Raw genomic sequence first — 24,183 nt, forward strand, 5'->3', positions numbered from 1 at the left:
CGATCGAAATCTCGTTAAAGAATCATCCGGTTTACGTTGGCCGTTCGCATAGAAGAATCGGTTAATACCGCCGATTTCCCACGTAAAAACTGAACGAAATAATGGCGCGACGTAGACAAATAATCGTTTTATTTCGTTGTCATCGTGGCTGGCTGCGCGCGTTCAGACCCTTCTTTTCTCACTGTAGACAAGCTATTGACTCCCGATGCGCAAACAGGCCGCGATCAACACCATCTGAAAATTTAATTGAACGAGAAAGAACCGTCCCACGGGACGTTTTAAGTTAACCCTGTCTCGGGCGATTCGATGCCGCCGGGGTTGACTTATTTCGAGAGATGCTTCAAGGAAATGGAGAGACGAGAGAAGTCTGTATCGAGCGATCGATCTTCTATGGTTTTTCCAAAAATATTATTTCACATCTCGCTGCAGTCTTCAGGAATATGTTATACACGTTTTGACATTATATACAGAAGGTAACGCGAATCGGTCGTCGCGATACTTAACACCGATAAAATTTTCGTTCCAAGTATCCTTTTGTTAAACTAGCGGCTTAAAATATGTCGTACCGCGTATGATTCTAGTTTTCGTAGAACTAGCTATGACTAACAAGGAGATGGCAAGAACTGCGAAATCTCGAATGGCTCGAGCGTACATTCGATGCTGTAGGTTGACGGTGAAACAGTGCCGAATGGATCAGAGTACATGGCCCTTTGTTTTCAAGGAAATTTATACATTTTTTCCATGTCTTTATAAATTCTCGTAACATCGGTATTATGTTTTTCTTGATAATAAATCTTCGCAATTTATTTTGATGAATTTTAAATTACCATTTCTCCATATCTTTACACTTTTGCGGTTGGAAATTGTAGCAAAAACACTTGGAACATAAAAAACTGCCTCACCAAGAGCACAATTTCTCGATTAATTCTTCGAAAACAAAGAGCCACGCACTGAAATCTTTTCCAGATTGCTCTACCATCGATCTAAACCATCAAATTCATATTACAGCCAACTGATTCAAGATTTCGCAGTTCTTGTCGTCTCCTTTATGAAGTTCGATCGAGACGAACGAACATATCGAGAGAATGATAAGACAATAAATAACGATAGGAATTCTTACGAAAGATAACGAACTGGCCTGTTTTACTCCAATAGTCCGACTGTTAATAACGTACAAAAATGTAATAACTTACATTCGCTCGAATCAACTCGGCTGAAACGCGAATAGCGAAGCTCAACGAGAAAGCGGGAATTAACTAAACAGAGCAATCGTCGCGACTTATTTACATGCGTAAACGTCGATCGAGAAGCGCGGAGGAAACAGTGGGTTCTTTACGATGGAACCGTCAACGGAGTCCTCCAATAACGCGACGTAATGGCGTGTTACCGGGCTTTCCTCGACAATAAAGTTGCGGAGCCGCCTCGTGTTTTGTCTACGCCTCGTACGCAGCGAACAGACGAGAGCTTTTTCTCCAGAGCTCCGGGTAACTCTAACGACCGATTCAATCGCTTTACGTTCCTCGTTCCAGGAACGAGCGCGCGCGCGAGCGTTCCCTTCGCGCGAGCCACACCGAAAAAAAGAAGTGGAACGCATTTCGCCATGAATAACGACGTAGCGGAACTTTCACTCGCCGTGATAATGCCTGGCTTGGCTGCCTTCGTGGATCAACCATCGATACATCTCGTGATCCGCCTTGTCGACGATCATTAGCATACGCGAGCCTTGCCACGCCGTTTGTATCGTATTGTAAAACTCAATCGTAAACGTGTTCCTCGAGACGTGTCCCTTGTTCCTTTCGATGGTTCACCCGTCATCGTATAACATGTGTATTAGCCTTGGAACATCTTGTAGGAAGGGGAGAGACCTGTTCGAATCTATTAGTTCCAAACGATTCCTTTTTATCCGGAAAATCTTCAACTCTTTGAAAGGAACTCCGGTATCGATATCAGAGGCAAATAGTTGCGTACGTATATAAGTTAAACTGCCAGAGGTTTTAATACACTCTCGTTGCGTGTGTATCTCGTTGCGAGGACGACAATAGCGAAACGACAGACTGAGATAAGTTGCAGTTGGGATCAGTCGATCGAAAGAAAGCTGAACGATAAGCGTACGAATGTTATAGAACGCGCTTCCTTTCGAGGTTTGTAAGAAATATCTGAACGTTTCTTTTCCCAAAATGTACTATTCAAACTCTGCTAAATTAGTATATACGGATTTGTTAGAGTTTGCAAAATATTTGTTGAAAGTACGATACGACGAACCGATGTAGCTTGCAGAGCCGGCGCTCGTTCCGATCTTCCGTATGTGATTCTATTATTCTGAAGAATTCACAGACGGGCCGCGGTTTCGAAGAAAAGATTTATAATGATCGTTGCGCAACTATGAAAGTTTCTTTTCCACGATTTTCACGGAACTTACGACACCAGTGACATTCCCCATCGCGACTCGATATTTACGAGGATCGATGCCAGCATGGCAGTCCGGTTTGATATTTATTTATACGAGGATCTAGAGCGGGGGTCTTCTAATTTATCGGCGAAACAGCCGAAGCCAGGCCATATTTTTATCGCGGACGTTTAATTTCGTAGAAATTCCTTCGCCGGCAAACCGGTTGCACGCCAAAACGTCATTCAGAGACCGCGAGACCGGTCCTAGGGCGTGGGGGATTCCCCAGCGTGGACGTGCGCGTTTCTTTTTGATTGTCCCTTGCAAAAAACCTCGCGATTCCGTACAACAGGTACTGTTCCTGTTTCCTGAACGTGGAACGGGAGTCGAGCGGATCAAGCAGATTCGGACCGTACCGGGTCAGACGCGCGAAGTGACAGTCGTTTACAAGCGGAAAATATTAAAGGAAACTTGGATTCGAGTTATGAGAATCCTGTTTCTCCGGATGTTAACTAAAACGAAAACGACGTCGTTCGTGTATCTAGGTACGTGGACGAGAAACGTCGTATCCTGTCGTTTGGTAATACAATTTAAGAGCTACTTATTTTTATCGCAGAACGTACTTTTACTATCCCGTGAGTTTCTCGATGAATTTTTTTATCGAACGTTCAGGGGAATGACGTGTTTTTTTTTTATAATCTCCGTTGATGTCCATTTCACAAATTTAAATTGTCAAAGCGTACGATTATAATCAATGGACGAAGATATATAGAATGCGTATAATACGGAAGAATGTAGAAAATATCGAAAAAGTATTTTTACTGATATTTAACGGGTGAAACAAATTGTGTGTTAATAAAAATTTGAATTTCCATAAACATGCACAATCGAGAGCGAGATTTTTGAAGCGTCGCAAATATTAGCAGACTGTTTGAGTGGCCTGGATATAACGTTATCCAGAGATAATCTAACGATATAACGCGAATCTTTCGACTAGAGAGTCGATAAAGGACTTTTTGCTCGTCGAAAAATAACAACGTTAGCTAATAGGAAAGGGGGAAACGTAGATTTTGAATCGCGTGTAAATATTTAACTGCGCGCCAGGATACCCGAGCGATTAAAACAGCCTATAACAAGACGAAAGCCCAGTTAAATTATTCCCTGACGTGACGTCAAAGCATACCTCATATAGCAACAGGATGAAAGAATGTTATCCTTGCCGTGAAAGCAAAGGGTTGCTGAAGCACGACAATTGATTACCCTCAGACCGTGAAGTGGCTTCGAAATACCATCACCTGCTCGAACAATCGTTGTCTCATAATCTGTACCTTTCTTTTACATCAGCCGTCTTTCACCTCGTATATCATTCTTCGTACACGCGGCCCTCTAATCTCCAGTAATCATCGAATCTTCGTGGCAGACCGTATCCTTCGGCGTTAACGTTAATTAGTTGAAAACGTTCGGTATCAGATGGAGAGTACGACGAAGCCACGGAACACGGTTGGCCTGTCGTTTTCGTCTCGCCATTCGACGACCAGAAAAAACCGGATGAATTCGTACTTTCCGTGGTGGTCGGGGCAATTATTTTTGCGCAGTCTGATGTATCGCGTAGAAGGCGTGCTCGCGGAGAGAAAGCACGATAGATATAACCGCGAAATACCGAGAGCCTCGGATACCGGATATTGTAAACCGACCTTCACCGCGAAATCTGTATATCAACCTTCGGCAAGGCGGCCGCGGCAACTGCGTGGCGGAAGGCGCCTCGTTTAAAATTGCACGGCCCCGTTCGCCGCCAATGTCGTCGTGCTCCAACTCACCGTCACTATCTTGCTTACGGCTTATCTGAAAATTCGGGAAAAATGCCGAGCAACCTGTTTCCCGTTAGGCGAGAGACCGTTCCGCTCAATGAAGTATCGCTCGAATGGATGTTGCTAATGAGAACTGGCTGCGGATCGAGAAACGCCTCTTGCGAAACATCCGATGCCGGGGAAATATAATATAAAACCCGGCTACTGTACAAATACTGTGTCGTTAATTTTCTACCGACATGTTATTCCCCTTTGATTTTCATAATATATGTAAATGCGGTATATAGGATTCTTTAAAATAATTATCCTATGTTAGAGAATTTCTTTGGAAATGTTCGATAGTTTATGAAACGACGCGGAAGAAGTTTAGTATAAAGCCATTTAGAATTTTCTAATAATATTTCTATTATGGCACACGCGAGAGCATATAAGATTTTTCAACGCGATTATCCACTCTTACGAGTCTCTCGTAGTTTCCTGGAATCGCATGAGATATCACGACGTATGAAATGAATTATGCAAACGTGGATTCAGATAAAGAATTCAAAGTCATGGTTATCGAAGACGAATATTCTGATAAATCCACGTATATACCGTTTACCTTAAAAGACGAGCATTAAGATCGGATTAACGCTAGTAGAGATATTCGATTGGAACAGAAAATCAGCGGATTTATCGGCGTTGCCAGTTTATTGTTTCGATAGACATTTCCACCGGATAGTTTTCTTCTTCTTCTTCGTCGACTTTGTTGTCCGTTATCTGAGAGTTTTATCGCGTTTAAAAACACGCGCGGTACGTCACTTCTCGATAGCCAAAAGTGTCGACGCGTTGTCGATATATTATGCATGTAAACAATTTCTTCGAAACATTAATATGTATATTTAATTGATATAATTTCCATACCATTCTGTACATTTTCCCAACGATCAATCAACTCGATCGTTCCTGAGTCATACAAATTAATTCACGAAATTATTTGTTAGTTGTCAAAATCGTTACGCTTTCCTTATTTTGTAATATATTTTACAGTCGTTTATGAAACAAAAAATTATCTGGCTGAAATAGAAAATTCGTTCAATCGTCTGGAAATATTAAATTTACATTGGCAGCAAAATCTCTTATAGATTGTAAGCTCGAAACTCTATAAAAGTATTACAAATACAAGGAATATTTTAATTATTCATGACGAACCAAGAAGAAGGTTCTGATATTTTTACTAGACACATTCTTGACATTGAACGTAGGTAATTTATAGAAAATTTGTTCATCTTTGACAAGATTGTTTGCCTGCCAAATTCAAACTTTAAAGAAACGAAATTCCATACGTGTATAGTAATCGGAGGAGTCGTTTCGAAAGTCGCACCCGAACGAAGAATGAAAAAGGAGGCAGAAGAGTCACAAATCTTTCGTTTTGCGTCCTCGCGATTCCTATTTCCGACTCGCGTCTCCTCAATGCAAATCGCGCGACTTGTTTATTGATTACGAGACACCGGTGTAAATACATAGGTATATTTATATACATGCATGCACACACGTGTATCGACTCGTGTGTATATTCGTGCAAACTCATTAACGTAATTAATGATACGGGAGACCGTTTCAGTAACAGCCGGCGGAATAAATAAGCGATAATGTTATGTAGATGCAGGCGATCAATCCTGACGTCGCGCGATAAGGAAGCGAAAAAAAGATGGAAAAGGGGTGGAAGGGAAAAAAATGAATCGTTGCTGGGCATCGTTTCTTGCCTCGCCAATCTTTCAAGTCGTCCCGTTGCAGCTCCAACTTCATCGGTACGAATCAATGATCGCGTTTACGACAATTGTTCTTTTTCTTTTCGTCTTTTCTCTCTTTTCGCTGCTTTTCTTTTCGTTCGTTTCTCGTTCGTGAAAGAAACTCGAGCGAGACTAAATGGAGACTACGTAACAGCGCGGAGGAGGACTTTATATACATATGTTTACGAGGTAAATCCGTGCGAAAATGGCGCACCGTTTGAGGTGAATATTTGATAGGATAGAGGGGATGGATTAAATCGCCGTTGCGTTTTACGGGATCGAAAACATGATTTAAAAGGTGCGAGGTATGGAAAATCAGACTCGTTCGTTTGATATAATGTTACTTGACGAATGATCCATTAAATCTGAAAGCCTGATCGAATTTAACGAACGTTTCGTAACGCTTCATTTTTCTATGCCGAATTAAAACGATTCTTCGCATTGACGTGACTGAGAGAATGCATCGAAATTAAAATTTCCTTGCCAAAATATCGCTCGAACGTAGCAACGTTTTCCAGCTTTCGAGGCATTCCTCGGCGTTCAAACATAAATCAGATCGATCCTCGAGCAGCAGATTCCGTGATCGCGAGCGTACATCAGCTGCCAAGCAGCCGTATCAGAAGACATATATAACAATCGAGCGTGATGAACAGCGGCAAACTCGTTCCTTTCATTTGCGCCCAGGGAAAAAGGCATCGTTTTCAGATAGAGACGGAAAGACAGAGAAAGCATGGTTGCACGTACAATTTGGATTAATCGCTGGATCCGTGGAATCGGCCACGATTCCACGTTAATGGCCAAGTCGTCATGGATCGACGATGATACCCTTTAACGTTCGTAAAATATAATTCTCGTTACCTTTAGATACGTACACGTCCCGCGTAAAATATTTTCATTCGATAATTCTTCAATATCCGATACTTCCACGATTTCGAAATTGAATATCGAATAAAGCTTGCAGAGTGTAGAGTGGCCTGTCGATAAGAATCTTTCCAACGTCTTTCCATATCAAATTCTATCGGGTGGCATTTCAAACGGCTCGCCCAAGTTTCACGTTCGAATTCATCTTTCCTAAAATCTCAGGCATTCGCAGCGAGGCTCGTTGAAAATTCTTGTAATACGCCGGCAGTTCGTTTCCCGCGACGTTATTGCAACAATTAGCGCTCGCGGTCTGGCTGTCCGCGCGACGTCGTATCTTTTTCCGCTGGGAGGTTCAATAACACTTGTCACCGCCGCTGAAACGTATCGTCCGGGAACGAGCAACAAAAGCCACTGGTGCTACGGCGATACGTGTGTCTTTCCTTTTGATCGCGTGGGACCAGGGGCGGACAGGGGAACGACGAAAAAAAGCGACGAAGAAAAAAAAAGTGAAGGAAAAGAAAAGACACGAATAAACGTGAGTGGAGAAAGGGAGAGGGAGAAAGAGGAGAGAGGCCGTGTACGCAAGAAAGCGTGGCTCGATATTAATAAACGGACCCGAGCAGCGAAGATAATCCGTCGATGCGTCATCCCCGACGCAAAAACAAAAGACGGGCTGAAAGAGGCGCGCGAGTAGCATCCGCGTATGGTAGAAGCGGGCGGCGTTAGCACGGCCGCGCGGATAAACGAAAGAATGGAATAAAGAGCGAGGTAATTAATCCGATAAAACGGACACACACTTTGTGTAACGTTGCATAATGCGAATTCCATAATCGCGAGATGTGCCGCGGAACCGTTGTTTTCCTCCTTGTAATGCGACTGTACGTGATAGCCGCGATTGCAGCGGACGCGTGTCGCCCGCCGCGATGCCATTTACGGGGCCACGATTATAACCTCTGCCTCGCTCTTCCTTCCACGGACAGAGCCCTTACCCCTCTTGTCCCCTCTACGATCGCTACTTTATTTTTTTTCCCCGCCGAGAAGGGATAGAAACTTAGTTTTGATCGAGAGATGATTGGACTTGAATTCGAAATTACTTTGGTAGTTCATGTACTTTGAAATTTCTTAAGAAAGATAGTAGAACGGCATGCATAGGTTGATCGAGCAGAAGTAAAGTTGGTAGAATTAGAGAGAATAAGTAGACAGAGCAGGCAAATTCTAAGCTAACCTTAGATCAACTTTATCGTTTGTTATAGCGTGTATCTCTGGGAATCGTAGTCAATCACACGTATGTGACGCTATAGAATGATGTAAGAGTTGATGTACCAGTTTTCTTTCGTTTATCTACTTTTCACTAAACAGCTTCGTTCGTTCGGACGATAGATCCAGAGCTTTTCTATTTCCATACAGTTCGTTTGTCATTTCTCGTATTCCGCGTAAACTATCGATACACTCGCTCTTTTTCCCGGTGTATTCGAAAACTAGCGACGCCCACGAGGCGAGAAGGATGGAATACTCTCGTTGGCGCGAAGAAACGACGGAGAGAGATACGTACAGCGGAGACGGCAGAGTTTTTTGCGCGCACAGAAGGGTAGGGAGATTCGACATCGCAGATACAGTGGAACACTTCATAAATCATTCGCGCGGACGTGTATCCCCGCGTGCATCCGACCTGCATAACAGCCGTTGAACTTGCGAAGCTCGAACCGGACGTATCTGACCATGCGTGACCAGGAACGTGGTCGATTCGACGTGCTAGAAAGTGTGCACACACCGTCGATCTCTGATACAATGTTTCGCTTTGCTCTCTCTAAAAGTTGTTTGCCGAACACGCGGTGAAGAAACGCGAGTTTAACTGCGTACAGATCGTGGACTGATTAAATGCGACGCGATAAAGCAGGGTTGCTCGTGAACCAGGCAGTTTCTTCGCGAACAAATCGACTTGGCCGCGCGCGAAACGTCCGAACGATTCTTAATTAGAGGCAGAGGGAGGGTGTTTCCACTTTGCCGCGTACTACATATAAAGCGATCGTCTCGGGTTGAAATTTTACGAGCGTGACGAATCGAATACCACACATTCGTTGCTAGTAACCAGCCATGGCGCGTGTTAAGAATATGGCCACGCTTCCGTTACTGATCTAATATACCGGGTCGTTAACGTTGAGAAATTAATAGGATTACGCGTACACCTTTTACGTACGTCGAGCGTCTCTCCCTTTACTGCTTGGTAATTAAACGAAAGAATCTTACTAATCTCTTTGTTGTAATAATATTAGAGGTATTTTACGATCAACTGTTACAATCAAGGAACCAAAAAACGTTTAATTAGCAATCCCCTCGGAACGAACTCCCGTTAGAGAGCACAACGACAAAAGTAAAACGGACGCTTGTTACTTTTCACGAGCACGCATCGATAAAGGTTCGTTCGACTTGTCTGATTCCAGATACTGGCGCGCCCTACGTATTATACAAGGACAACATGGAGAGACCCCAGGGGCAATGGGGCCCCGGGCCGGGATCTCTCCAGGACGGGGGACTGTACCCGCAGCAACAGCAACAACAGCAACAGCAGGGCTCCTCCTCGTCCGGCAGTCCACAGCAGGCCTGTGGTCCTCCTGTCGAGGGAGAAAGCGGTCCCCCGCCTTCGTTGGCCTCTCCCGTGCCCTCACCGTACCCCTCGGCACCGCCTGAGCCTCAAGCCTTAACCCCACCTGACGACGATATACAATCGAATCAAGCCACCTCTCAGCAGCAACAACAACAACAGCAGCAGCAGCAACAACAACAACAACAGACGCAACAGCAAGTTCAGCAGCAGCAGCAGCAACAACAACAACAAGTTCAGCAGCAACAACAGCAACAGCAACAACAGCAGACGCAACAACAGGATCACTCGCCTCAACAACAACTAACGCCTCACGAGGTGGATCGCAGTGATTGCTTCCCCGGCGCTGGAGAGTTGCAGCAATATCCACAGCACTATTTCAAGGATGCCAGGCCGCATCCGTCGCCGTCGGTACCCCCGCACATGCTCACCCCCGGTGGCTTCTCCGCGTTACACTATCTCAAGCAACCAGGCGTCATGCTGACGTCCCTCGGCCAGGGTGACGGCGGACCCAGTTTGGATGCTCACCAATACGCAAGTCCCGGGGCGCCAAACATGGCGACTGGGTTGCCGGATATCGTGCAACAGAGCGGCAAGTCCGGGAAAGGGGCGAACAGCGATCTACGTTTGTTCAAGTGTCTGACGTGCGGGAAAGATTTTAAGCAGAAGTCGACGCTGCTTCAACACGAGCGGATCCATACGGACAGTCGGCCATACGGGTGTCCAGAATGCGGGAAGCGGTTCAGGCAACAATCGCATCTAACGCAGCACCTGCGCATACACGCGAACGAGAAGCCGTATGCTTGCGTGTACTGCGAGCGTACGTTCCGGCAGCGTGCGATCCTCAACCAGCATCTGCGCATCCACTCGGGTGAGAAGCCATACCAATGTCCGGAGTGCGGAAAACACTTCCGTCAGAAGGCGATCCTGAATCAGCACGTCCGCACACACCAAGGCGAGCATTTCTCTCTGCCTCCCAGACTCCCAGAGGGCGTCCACCACACTGACCCATTCACCGGTTCTTACTGTTGCTATCACCACCGCCACCGCCGCTACCATCGTCTCATCTCTTCATCGTTCATCATCATTTATATTAATATTTATATATGCATATATATATCTATATATATATATATATATATATATATATATATATGCGTATACATGAATATGTATATATATACATATATATACATACATATATATATATGTAACGTTACGATACTATCGCAATCATAATGTCGTCATCACCTTTATTCATTCGCCGTCATCCGTCTTTTCCATTTACCATTTTTCTTTTCTTTTCCATTCGTTCGATCGCGATTTCTCTCTTCACTAACCCGATATCACCTTCGTATGATTTTCTTCGTTCTTTTGGCGTTTTCTTTAATCCATTTGGTTTCTCCGCTTAACCCTTTCTTTTTGTCTCCTTTCCTGTGTCTCGGTTCCTAGCGGACAGACGCGATCGCGTACGTTTGCTCGTTTCGCAGTTTTCCTCGTGAATTCATCGAGTAAAATCGATCGAAACATCGGCCTCGTTGCCGCCAAAGGCCAACCGAAGAATGAGAACGGTTGAGCTGGACGCGAGAGTGCTGGTGAGCTGTGAGATAGAGGAGCCTCTTCCCCCTAACAGCCCAATGTATCCTCGCCTAATCTACTTTCATATATACCCTTTCTGCCCTCTGCAAGTCTCTCTCTTCATCGATTCGAATTGGCCATGGTTTAACAAAATACGGATGAAATCTGTCTAATGCCGCATCTACGTTTACGATAACGCCATCTAACCATCCCTTTGGCTAGAGCCTCCCTGCTGTTGAAACGCGTCTTCTCGCGATGGTGAAGGAGGTGGACCTAGGACTTGGTGTCCACTTTTGATCGGTCAAACGGAGCACATGGATCTCGCGCTGCTTTATTAACATTAACAACTCGATTAGAAACCGAAGAAAGGACGTTGTAGCTTGCGTGGGTTGCGATGGTGTATTCGCCGTGGCATTTCGATTACAGCGTAACGTGTTCTTTCCACTTGGCGGGCACTCGTAGTTAGTCTGTCTGTTTCTTCAGTGGTCGCGTGGTACCGTAGTCCGGGCTTCTAACAAAAAGTAGAATTCCTCCGCACAGTCCGATCGTCTGGAGAACGCGGAGCATAAACTTGGTTCTCGTGTCTGTTACAGACGTGAGTCCGCATCTGATCTTCAAGAATGGAATGACGCCAACACTCTGGCCGCAGGATGTTCCATTTCCACCGGAGGAGGGCAAGGAGGAGGTGGCATCGACGTTCGGCGACACGGACACACAGTCGGGCGCGTTCAGTCCGGCGCCGGACGCGAATTCCATCCAGTATCCCGCTTACTTCAAGGACCCGAAGGGCGGGAATCACGCGGTTTTCGGTGCCGGCGGCGCAGGTAGCTTCGGTGCTCTGCAGTATATCAAGCAACAGGGCGGTAGTAAGAGCTGTTTACCGGACGTGATACAGCACGGCCGCTCCGCGGGGATGCCGTTGTACGTGCGATGTCCGATCTGTCAGAAGGAATTTAAGCAAAAATCGACGCTGCTGCAGCACGGCTGCATACACATCGAATCGCGACCGTATCCTTGCCCGGAGTGCGGCAAAAGGTTCAGGCAACAATCGCACTTGACCCAACACCTTCGCATTCACACGAACGAAAAGCCGTACGGCTGCGTTTATTGCGGCCGCAACTTCCGTCAACGTACCATCCTGAATCAACATTTGCGCATTCATACCGGCGAGAAGCCGTACAAGTGTCAACAGTGCGGCAAAGATTTCCGTCAGAAGGCGATACTGGATCAGCACACGCGCACCCATCAAGGTGACCGGCCGTTTTGCTGTCCGATGCCAAACTGCAGGCGGCGTTTCGCCACCGAGCCAGAGGTGAAGAAGCACATCGACAACCATATGAATCCGCACGCGGCCAAGGTGCGTAGGAACTCGAGCAGCGACTCGAAACCACCCGGTACACCGGCTGGTTTAGGCCCTGTCCCTGTACCTAGAGGTCTTACGCCGACGGTGGTGAAGCCAGAGCTCTATTTCCCGCAATGTTACGCGCCCGCGTTCAATCATCAACCGCCAGTGTCGACGGCACAATTCCCGGCCCAGGCGAACGGGGTATCCGTTGCCGGCGAATTCAAACCACCGACCGGTCTGCCGCCGCAGTGACTAACCGTCCATCCTGCCGCCTACTAGCAAGCAGGAATACCGCTGAGATTTCAGCGATGCTTCGGTCACGCGTTACAAACCGACGCCGTCGCCGCCGCCGCCGCCGCTTCAACGACGTCGAGTGCCGCGTCGCACCGATGCAGCCAGCCGATCCAGCAACACTACCCGTGACATTTATCGTGCATTTACTAGGCTCTTTCTTTTCGTTTCGCAGTTCGCTTACTTTCCTCGTTCCATTGCTTCGCACAGCCTCGGAACGCGTCGCCAGCTAGTCCTCAGCTCGACGGTGATCGACACCGCGACTCGTTCTTAGCTCTTCGATCTATCGTCTCTCTTCGTTTCTGTAGTTCGATTTCGAGTCGAGAAACGGACTATCCGCGTGTGTGTATACGTGTGCGCGTACGTTTCGGTACAACACGTTCGCGTACGTCGATCGTTGAACGCGTTTACTCTTATTACCAATAGACTGTACCCTCGTCCGACTAGCGTGGTCCGTTTCTACTTGTGCGGTCCCAACCTTCTATCCTTCGTTACGCGAACCAATCGTAAGTAATCGCGAAGCTCGTCAGCAACCACAACCTCACAATGGCAACTTGTTCTTCTTTTCGATCACTGATCATCGTTACCTGACGAATATACCGCGATTCACGGGAAGCAACCGACCGAGACCGTGCATCTACCACTGATGTTCTACGCGATTGCGTTCTAAACGCAAGATGGAAATAAGAGTAAGGGACTGTGTTAACTGACACGAACCGAGTCACGAACAAACGAGCTACGCGATTATAGAAAGGAGTTCGCGGAGATACGGAGGTTTGGATCGTGCAGGAAGGCGAGAGTCGCTGTGTCGTTCATCGTCGAGCTGATCACTGGCGCCAGAAAAATGGTGACTCAACCAACGAAGAATCTCGTCTATTCCCCCCCCCCCCATACGTATTTTTTATATATTAATGAATTAACGACGTACCTTCTCGCGTTTTTTTCGTCGATAAGCGAATAGCTCGAGAGAGTTCGGTGGTTCCGCGCGCAGGCAGGCAGGCCGTCCGAGGTGTCGTTCGTCACACCGCTTACACACACACACACACACACACACACATACATACAAACACACGCATACACGAACACAGAGGCAGACAGACACACAAGCAACAAGTATACGTAAAGCGAAACTCGTAATCGAGACGTGTTTCGGCTAACACACACGGGTTTGAGGATGTTCGATTCGACGACCAGATTAGAAGCAAACAAAACAAAAAAAAATTGATAACGATTGTGATACGATATCTAACTTGCCTATGTTTAAATGAAACAAAAAGAACAAAATGAAAGAGAAAAGGGAAAGGGAGAAGAAGGAAAAGAAAGAGATATAGGTGATGGGAGGAAGATACGTTGCCTCGAGAGGGAGGTGAATACACGACCACGAGAAGAATGCCTGTAAATATGTAAAGCCGTTCACTCCGACGAACAAACAAAAACGAGTGGAGGAAGAGCAAAAAAAAAAAATGTTGAAATGACGCGAAAAAGAGCGAGCAAGAGAGTGCATGCTTGGCTGCGCGGACGCTGCGTGGATCCGTGTGTGAATGAGAAGAAAGGAGAGAGAAAGTGTTGCGAATGCGTGAGCAAAATCGAGGGTAGAACGAAGAGAGACGGAGAGTGTACGAGTGGGTAGAATCGCTAAAGGATGAGAGAAATAGGAGAGAGAGAAAAAAAAGGCGAAACGAAGGAGGAAGGAGAAGATGCGGAGAAAGGGAAAGAGCAGGAAGGTGAGAGGGCCAAAAAAGGAAAAAAAAGGAAAGGAGAGGATAGACGTATGGATGAAAGAGAAGGGTGAGTGAAAATGTGAAATGGGAAGAAGAGAGATTAGGTAGGATTTACGAGGACGGCGTATCCCCCCAGAGTGCTGAGCCATAGCTTTTCGGGGTACGACAAGTTGACGATGACGATAGTTGCGCGAGGGGAGGGTACGACTCTTGTATACTATAGTAATATTTGAATGTATATTTATACGACAGGTTATATTATTCTATTAACTATAATGATGATATTTTGAATCGGTTTTAAAATCAGATTGGTGCTGAACGTAACACTAGGTAAGCGACACAAAGCAAAAGAAGAAAAAAAAAACGCGAAAGAGGAGGGAACGTGGAAGAAGGCTGAGACACCGTAGAAGTAGTGTAAGTAGGGTAGTCGATAGAGTAGAGCACGAGAGAGAGTGTGTGAGAGAGAGAGAGAGATAAAGAGAGAGAAAGAGGAGTAAATCCGTGGGGGGAAAAAGAAGAGGAATAAAAAAGACTTTCGTAGGACCCTCGTGAAGTCCGCTCATCCGGAACTTAATAATAATAATATTAATAATAACACTAATAATAATTACTAGTAATAATAATAATTATAATTATAATAATAACGCAATTATCATCACATCAGCCGGTGAACAGAAGGTAACGAACGGATAATAACAAGAACGGAAGTAAAACAGGAAGAATGTTTCGTGGCAATACTTAAGAGGAAAACGATACGAAATGGGGAGAGAAATACATACACGAACACAAAAGGAACACACACAAAATATTGAGGAAATTTCAACGTACTAGAGAATAGTCTTTTAAATTTCTATATTAAGACGTGTGATCTCTCTAATTATTGTACATTATATATATATATTATATATATATTATATATATATATTATAATGATCTATACCTATAGATGACGAGATGCATAAGTATATGATTACGATTATACGTATATTAGGCGTTCTACAGTTAGTCTTTTATCATTTAGACACAGAGATGATTTGAAGATGAATAATTGTGCGGCCATATTCTCTGTGGCCTGTTTGTAGTGCCTCGGAATTGCTGCTCGCGGCAGTGATTTGACCGTATTTTAGGATGGTATATTAATAATTATATTGAGAACTGCAATTATCGATACTCTGATACAGTACTAAAGGTGGAAGGAGCAAGAATAAAGAAAGATGAGTGGAACCGAAAGGAAAGAGGAGGAAGGGAAAAGAAAAGATGAGAGAAAAAAGGAAAAGGGTGAAAGACGAGAGTTTAAAGCAAAAGAAAAGAAAAGAAAAGAAAGAAGCGAATGAATGAAGTGATCGTGTCGTCAGGCGTCACGTTAATCGACTCATTAAATTATTAAAGATCTACTTATATCGCGTTTACAAAAATAGGTTAGCGAGAAAAGGAAAAAACAAAAAGAAAAAAGACGTGCGGGAGCGGTAGAAATCGGGAGTTAGAAATCGACGACGCTGTGATCGTTCGCTGATAATCACTTTTAATCGTACTTTTTCTTTATTATTTTTTTTTCTAATGATATTATTATTATCCTCGTTGCTCTCTATTAACTTCTTTCCTTAGTTGTTGCTTGCGCGTTAAAAAAGAAAACGAACAAGAACATAAGGAAAAAGATCAAAACGAAGGAGTAGGTTCTTCAGAAAACACGAGGAATTCTCCGTGATTCAAGAGTATTATGATTGTTACGACATACTAAAATTTCACGGGACAGTCGATCGTGTCGACATCCCGATCTTTTTTAGATTCGCTCGTCCCTCTTCCCTTGTGCGATTTTAGCGGGACTGATCTCACGACGTTCCTCATTTCGCGATTCAAATCGCCGAGTTCTCGGGGTGCTTAAATTCGATAGAAAATCGCGTCGTTTGCCGACATCCTTATGCCTTCCTGAAAATCTTATTAAACTTTCTACAGATCGTTTCAAAGTTCCGAAATATCTTGCGACTGCAACTGATCGACATCATTTAAGATTTAAACGGAAACAACTAATAATCGTGAAAACTTTCGAGCGTCAACTGCAAATCTTGTTTCTCTCTTCTCTTTTTTCTTTTTTTTTTTTATTCATCGGTCATTTATATTTTCTTTTTTTTCGGTTAAATTTTCGCTCGTCGAAAAATACGTGCCGCGCGTGAAAACAATAATTCAATCTTTCCGTTTCGCGACAGAACGACAGGGCGATTTCACGTGGACGAGCGAAATATTATTCGCCAGTGAAATAATAATTGGTTTATTAGGTGTTTGTCGACCGACGAATAAAATGTGACCACACTATATCGAAAGAAAATCGCTCATTGAATACGGTCATTAAACAATCGTGTCGAACATCTTAATTGACGCCGTTCCAATTTCTCTTTAGGTTTTCGTTTCGTATAACTCCGAAATTTGATTTTTTTTTTTTTTTGCTTATTATGTCGTTTCTTACACGAAACACGAATCACGGTTCTGCACGCGACGCGATTGGATTATTAGGTTTCACGTAAAAACTCGATCGAATTCTTCAAACGGGAATCTTTTTTCAACCATATTTTTAACGCATCTTACGCGTGTTTTTTCTCTATTTCGTCGAGAACGCGATAATAAAAAAGCAAAAAAATTGTTCGTGCAAATGGGATTAAGATCCTTTCGGGCGTGGCTGACCGTTTAATTATTTTTTCTTTTTGTTTTTCGCAGGGCGAAAGAATATATCGTCAGGCCAGGAAAGATTGTTTTCGAATAGAAAAAGATACTCGTTTTAGTATGTTTGTCGAAACAGAGTTGGAGGTAGAGAATAGGAAGAGACGAGAAAAGGAAAAAGAGAAAGACGACTAATTATTGTAAAAAAAAAAGTGTAGATACGAACGAATATTTTCTTTTTTTGTTTTTGTTTACCATCTGTTCTAACTCGTCGTATTCAACATAACGATATATCATCTCGTATCTTATTATTATCGCTGTTAATTAATTATTATTAAGTTTCTATCGCGAGAGATTTTTGCATACGGTGCAGTGGTTGGTATCGTTCTTTCCTTTCTTTTTCTAAATAGAGATTTTCCTTTTCTTTTTTGCTGTCACCCTTCCACACTTTTTGCCGTACTATTCTCCGTTTTTTTCTTTTTTTTTCGCGACGCCCGTCGACTGTACGGAACGTTCTTTGATCCTCAATGTCCGACATTGTTAAGACGTTTCCTTACGTCCTCTTTTTGTAATACTTCTTTCTTTTTTATACGGATTATTCTTTATCGAAATAATTCCGACTACTAGTGCTTATGCTTATTATTCTCTAATCTCGCAGTCACAAAATCGGCCGTGTGATATATACATATATGTATTTATAGCGTGTCGCAGGGACGAAAGAAATCCGATTGATTTTTAACTCTGTTTAATCCTTTTATATATATATTATATATATAAAATATTTTATACCTTTTCGCGAATGTACTTTTTTGCAAAAAAAGAAAACGAAGCGCGATAGCCAGCTGATCTGGCCCGAGACGACAGGGACGCGTTATATTTTTACTTTTAAGTTCCGTGTATACGTGCCGGTCGCAGAACTCGTTGCGAACTGCTGCGAAACTGGTTCGGGTGGTTGGACGACGTCAGAACCTTGTGTGGTGCCATTTCGATCGACGAAACACTCCGACGAGCGTCGTCAGAGCGCGGATGAAGTAAAGAAACGACGAAAAACAAGAAAAGCACAGAAAAAGAAAAAAAAAAGAGAAGAAGACGAGTAGAAGAAGAACGAAAAAACGTAAAAGCAAGAGGAAAAGAAAGAGGGCGGAGGGGAAGTACTGTGATATCGATTCACTATAGCGAGATAAAGAGACAAAATACAAAAAAGAAGAGAATGGAAGACGGGAGCGCGGAGAACAATCATGAAAGCGTGTATATGCACACGATCGGATGATCCACGAGATGGTATCGTCGTGCACGATAAGCGTCGACGTATACGATGTTACGATAATGTTTATTTATAAGCGACTTTTCTATTCTAATGTGTACAGTATGCACGACGAGTAATCGGGTTCGTGGATTATCTGGTCTTTTCTCGCGTGTGTAAGTATACTACGCGTAGAATGGCCGACAGTCGGCCGGCTTTTTACCGAATCGAACCAGAGGAATCGTGAAACGTTCTTGCTTGCCTTTATCGCTGGCAAATATCGCGGATAGGGAACGGATAGAAGAGAAAGAAAACGACGCGCGTCGTCCCGACGTCGATCGAATAACTATTTCGCGATAGCCGACGTCGTCCGGCCGCTCTTTTGCACCGACCAACTTTGTTAAATAACTGTTACTGCTGCCTACCGCTACGATGCATTTATTATTTGTCATTTTATTTTTTGTCTTTTATATTTATCACTTGTTGCACGTTTCATCGAGAGAGGAGAGAGTGTGAGAGAAGAGTAAATATATACGGACTCGAAAAGAATGCGAAAGAGAGCGAGGATGAACAAACATGGAGAGAAAGAAGAATCGAATCGCGGATACGGGTCGCAACGTTTTCTTCGCGACAGAGAACGCAAACGTTTCACGTCTGTATACACTAAATGGGAAGAACAAGGCGATCTGTGTTTCTCCAATTTTGTTTTATCTCCTTTTTTTTTTATTACTATTACTATTGTAATTTTGTAATTTTTTCTTACTACGTATTTTTTTCTTTTTTTTTTTGTTCTCGTCTCTTTGAAATCTAATCTCGGTTGTGTGCTTTCAAGACGTAGAGCCGAAGAGAGGCCGCGTTGGGCCGCGTCATCCCGTGTCGTCCACTGAATGCTCAACATAGATTAGGTTATAAGCTTTATATATTATTACCTATATAACGATTAATGTAAATTATTGTTTCTTCTCTCCCTTTATAAGACTCAGGGCTCACGGCCCCGCAGACGGGGCCAAGCCTCGCGACAGGATGACGCGACCTGGAACACCTCTCTTTCCTCTTTTAATTCCTCTCTAGTTTTTACGCAGATAACTCGTATACTTCTGTTCGCGTTCGTTTTGTTTTTCACTTTTCTTTTCTTTTTTTATATATCTAGAGAGAGAACGAGACACACCTTTACACGAAATCTCGGTTTTATACGTATTATTAATTTATAACCGGCGTACCAGCGATTAAATTTTTTTTTTTTTTTTTTGGTGCACAAAGACTATCACCAATGCCACCACGACCACCACACACCCACTTCGACACACGAGATCTCGCTTTCAAAATTTAGCTTTAAAATTTTCGATGCGGACGCTGATGCAGGTGCAATACATTACGGATGTGCATATGTACACTTAGGATCGTGCCGCGGTGCGTTGAAAACTATGCGAGTTTTGCTTGAAAAATAGTCGCTCACATTCTAGCGAAAGAAAACAAAAAAAAAAAAAAAAGAAGGAAAAGAAAGAAAGAAGAGGAAAAACCGAATGGGAAAAAAACATGAAAGAAAATGTCGGGAAAAAAATTGGTCGCGAAATCGCAAGCGGAAGACGCGTTACGCGTTACCCGTTTTTCCGCGTCGATGTCCTTTTGTCTCGAATGTTTCCGTGTAATTGAAAGCTGGTTCGCGTTAACGTTACTTGTTCACGCGTAATTCTCCACGTTTCGTAAGCTCGTTTGAACACGCGTGCTACTCCGTTTCGACGTGTCGTAACGCGGAAAGGAACGACAGACGCACGGCGAGACGAAAGAAATTCGTTTCTCTTTGTTCCCTCGTTTGAGCCTTTTTATTATTATCATTATTACTATTATTATTATTATTATTATTATTATTATTATTATTATTATTATTATTATTATTCCTATTATGGAAGTTCGTTTCGACGCACGTTTTTTTTCCATTTTGCTTCCATCGTTCACAGGACAGTGATCAATTTTCTCGCGTGTACTTAGTGTTTCAACGCACGCGTAGCTCGCGTCTTATTTATATATAAATATATATATAGATTTTTATATGTATACACGAACTCGCACGATCGTAAATGTAAAGAGTTTTAAAAACGTTAGAAAAAGAAAAAAAAAAAGGAAAAAAAAAGGATTACGGAGGAAGAATCAAATCACCGAAGTGTGCGCTTGGCGCCGGTGATGCATATATATATAAATATATATATATTATACCGTTTTATTTACGATTTTATAATATTTACACGAGAGCAGCGAACCACTGAGCCAAGACTGACCTCTTTGTGTTTCTCCTTAATTCGTGCGCAAAATGTTTCATTTTATTCGACATGTGTTTTTATCAATTTTTTTTTTCTTTTTTTTTCTTCAAGACGACTACTTTAGCTCGAAATTCTTGTGTTGTTGCATTTTCTACCGTGTTGTATTTTCTCTGTTCGATCTCTCTGCGGTCACGGATGGAAGATTCGACGCTCGATCAAACCGCCCACTTTGTTTTGTATGAACGCACTGTGACGAGAGAGCGACGCACAGAGGAACAGAGAAATAGAAAAAAAAATAATGGAACAACTTTCCTTATATTAAAAAAAAAAGGAAAAAGACGAAAAAAAATGCAAAAAAACATACGAAAAACAAAAAACTCCTCGCAAGATCACAATAAATTTTTGAATAAAATCTATTTTTTCTTATGTACTCTCTTCATTACGCTCTTCTTTTTCTCTGCTTTACATTTTATTTTACGTTTCTTTTCATTTTCAAGCATCTTGCAGCGCTTCTATGCAACATGGGCCACGTGAACGACATCGCAAATTTCATTTTCCATCCCTGCCCTCTATGATTTCTTTGTGTTTTCCTCTCCCCTTCGGTCGAGTCTAGGTCTAGTTCTCGTTGCTGTTCGGATCACATGCAAAGTTATGCCGAGAAGCCAGGTTCCTAATAATAATTTAAAGAGTGGGAAGAGCAAAAGAATTCCATTCCACTTATTATATATACTCGTATAAAAATATAGTCGGTCACAAAAGTCTAGATACATCCCTTAGATCTAAAATATCAGAACAAAGACGTTAGCCGTAGCAAAATTTCTCGTCAAATTTTGTATTCGTTCAGCTTGGACAGATATTTAAAAAAAAAAATAATCGAAATTATTACGCTTATTAAAAGGAAAAAGTGTACGTATACCAGATATAATTTCGCAAAATGACCAAAAAAGTAGCCTTAATTATGTTAATACATATCTTGTACGTTCCCCGTGGGTATCAATAATCGCTTGCAATCTTCTTGGCATTGATCGAATTAAAGGTTGTGCAATTTCTCGTGCAATTTCTTGTTTCAAGAATTTTGTATAATAATTTCTTCTGGTAATACGTTAATAACGAGCAAATTCGAAGTAACTGTGTATCGATACGTAAACGTGGACGTGTTTCAATTTCTTTCCATCACTCGAATACACGAATTTCGTTGAACGTACGTAGACTTTTGTGATTGAGTGTATATTTTGTGACCGACGAGTGTCTCGATGGCGCGGGCCCGATTCACCTCGAACTCCGTCAGCTTCCAAAGATACCGATCAGAATTCCTGTTCAGATTCGATACTCTCTCGCTCTTTGTATCTCCTTCTTCATACTCTTTCTCTGTCCCCAGTCTGTCGGTTCCATTCCCTCGCCGCTCTAATCCTCTACCAGGCCCGATGATGCATCGTACGCCATTCGACTCGTAATTAATCGAACGCCCGACCGAGCGTTCAAGAGCGTGAATCAGGCTTCGCCATATAGTTATATACATCGAGTATTCTGTGCTCTGTATTTTCATCGTTTTCTCAATTGTTACTGATATTCCCTCTTACTTTTCTTTCTTTTTTTTTTCCAAACGATAAAACTTAGGAAATAGAACCTAGAGGCGTTGACAGAGAAGGAGAGACAAGGCCTTCTCGATGATTTTCAGAGTCGCTTACAGCTCACCGGTTCTTGGCTAGAGCTTTTGTCTCTCGCGAGAGGAATACAAGGAAAGGAACAATCAGTTGCGAATATAATGAAAGAGATCTGAATAGACGGTGTCGAACCACTCGCGTTACTTTCTTTGTTTTCTCAGCCTGTGTTTCTTTCGGCTTGCACCGTTGTTTTTCCTTTCTTTAGTACCCAGACACACCAACTCGTTGTAATCTCTGTACCTTGGTTTTTCGATTTTATTAAGTTTATTCCATAGAGATTCGCTACGACGACGAACAAAGAGGAACGCAAATATAATCCAGGGGAAAATAAGGGGCCCTTCGACGCGGCGAAATTAATTTCGTCGTTAACTAATCCTCTAACAACCTGTACTAATTGTAAACAAAATTGTAAAACGACCAAGATTTGCTGTTCTCGTCTATCAGCTCACTTATTATTATACCGTCGCTATCGCATTCGCAATAATCGGCTGTTTTTAATCGCATTCACTTGCCTTTTATCACTGGCTTTCTCTTCGATTTTCGAAGCAATCCATTACTATCGCCGTTATTGTTATTACTAGTGCGCGAATCGGCGTCGAATATCAATTCACCGGCGGAATAAATTCGGCCCGTCGTAAATCCCGGGTGGAACGAGCGGCTCGGAAACACAGTTCCATCGCGGTGCAACCAGTTTTGCACGGCCACGTCAGAACGGCCACTTGTCAGAACGCGGGGTTCGCGGTCTTGATTTGGATTATTTGCGCGGCGCGCGCACGCACACACGTTGCAAGCGACTAAGGCTAATACGGTCTGCCGTGTGTAAGTACACGTGGACGCGAAAGAAGACGCTAAACTCCATTACGCGGAATTGTACATTAAAATCTCTTGGCCATGCGGGCGCAGAAGCCATTTGCTTTCATCGAGACCGAGTGGGCCGCAGCGGTTCTCCGGTCGAAACGCGGAAAAACGACGCGGGCAAACGTTAACATCTCGTTCCCATCGTGGAAAGTTCGCCGGGTTCGCTGCAAGTGTATTGGGAAAACGAAATCGAAGGTGGATAACGTTTGATGCGGTTTCAGAGCTTCGAGTATACTCGCTCCGAGAGTAGAAGATACGAAGTCGGTTTAGAGAGGTCGGATTTTCTTTGAGAAAATTAATTGCGCATGTGGAATGCCACTTGAATTTGTTGGATAATTTCATTCGTTCGGAGTATAACACGAGATCTTCGGTGTACTTTTGAATCGATATAATGAGAATCGTTAATATGGAAGTTTCTACTTTTCCAGTGAAAAAGTTGCCTTCCCTTTTTGGTTTTTGACTAAATTACATTAAGATGACGAACGGTGATACGACAAATGATTATACTCTGAACTTGATACGTCGTTTCTGAATTAATCTACGACAATTATGCTACATGCGGATTATCCTACGTTCGATTATAAATTCCTGTACGCTCATAATATTGAGACGATAGATTGTCGAACTCGCGAATAGCCAGACTGATCAAACCGATCGAATATCGATCATAACTGAAGTACGATTGATTCGCCTACTTGGAGACCAAGTTTCATACAGAGAGGCCTCGTTTCTCGTTTCCAACTCATTCTTTCGCGAAACCTCTCTATTCCATGAAACCATCTATTCCCCTGAAAAGGTCCGTTTGAAATTCCTGAGAGGGCAGGCTGAATTAAAATTCGTACAGAAAACGGTTCGAAAAGAGGGGAACAAACTCCGCCGACGAAATTCGATCGATGACCATCGAATGACTGGAAAGAAACAGGGCTACGAGCCGGCCCGACAAAGCGAAGTCGGAATACAGTGCCGATCGATCGAAAAGTTCGAGCGATTCACAAACGCGCGCTCACGAGGCCGGGCATAACGAGTTTGAGAAACTCTGCCGTCTGCGAGGAGGTGCGCGACTGCACTTGACTTTCCAACTTCACGACCGGCGCACGGCTACAAAAGCGAGTCTTTCCCGTCTGCGCCAAGTCTGCGCGATTCT

At 43.4% G+C, this 24,183-nt stretch overlaps 1 protein-coding gene across 3 annotated transcripts in view; it reads left to right on the plus strand.

Moving 5' to 3' along the window:
- The window catches only part of LOC117205291 (zinc finger protein 768-like), a 33,089-nt gene extending 14,862 nt beyond the window's left edge, over positions 1 to 18,227 (plus strand). For 2 of the 3 annotated variants that reach the window (XM_033443554.1, XM_033443555.1), the window contains exons 2-3: positions 9,269 to 10,384; positions 11,601 to 18,227. In XM_033443554.1, coding sequence (XP_033299445.1) covers positions 9,269 to 10,384; positions 11,601 to 12,604 — 2,120 coding nt within the window. In that variant the 3' untranslated portion in view covers positions 12,605 to 18,227. The remainder of the gene's footprint in view (positions 1 to 9,268; positions 10,385 to 11,600) is intronic. The other variant, XM_033443556.1, reaches the window with a different exon arrangement.
- The last annotated feature ends 5,956 nt before the right edge of the window (positions 18,228 to 24,183 follow it).

The sequence above is a fragment of the Bombus bifarius genome, unplaced genomic scaffold (genome assembly GCF_011952205.1).
Source record: "Bombus bifarius isolate JDL3187 unplaced genomic scaffold, Bbif_JDL3187 scf7180000007987, whole genome shotgun sequence".
Taxonomy (NCBI): domain Eukaryota; kingdom Metazoa; phylum Arthropoda; class Insecta; order Hymenoptera; family Apidae; genus Bombus; species Bombus bifarius.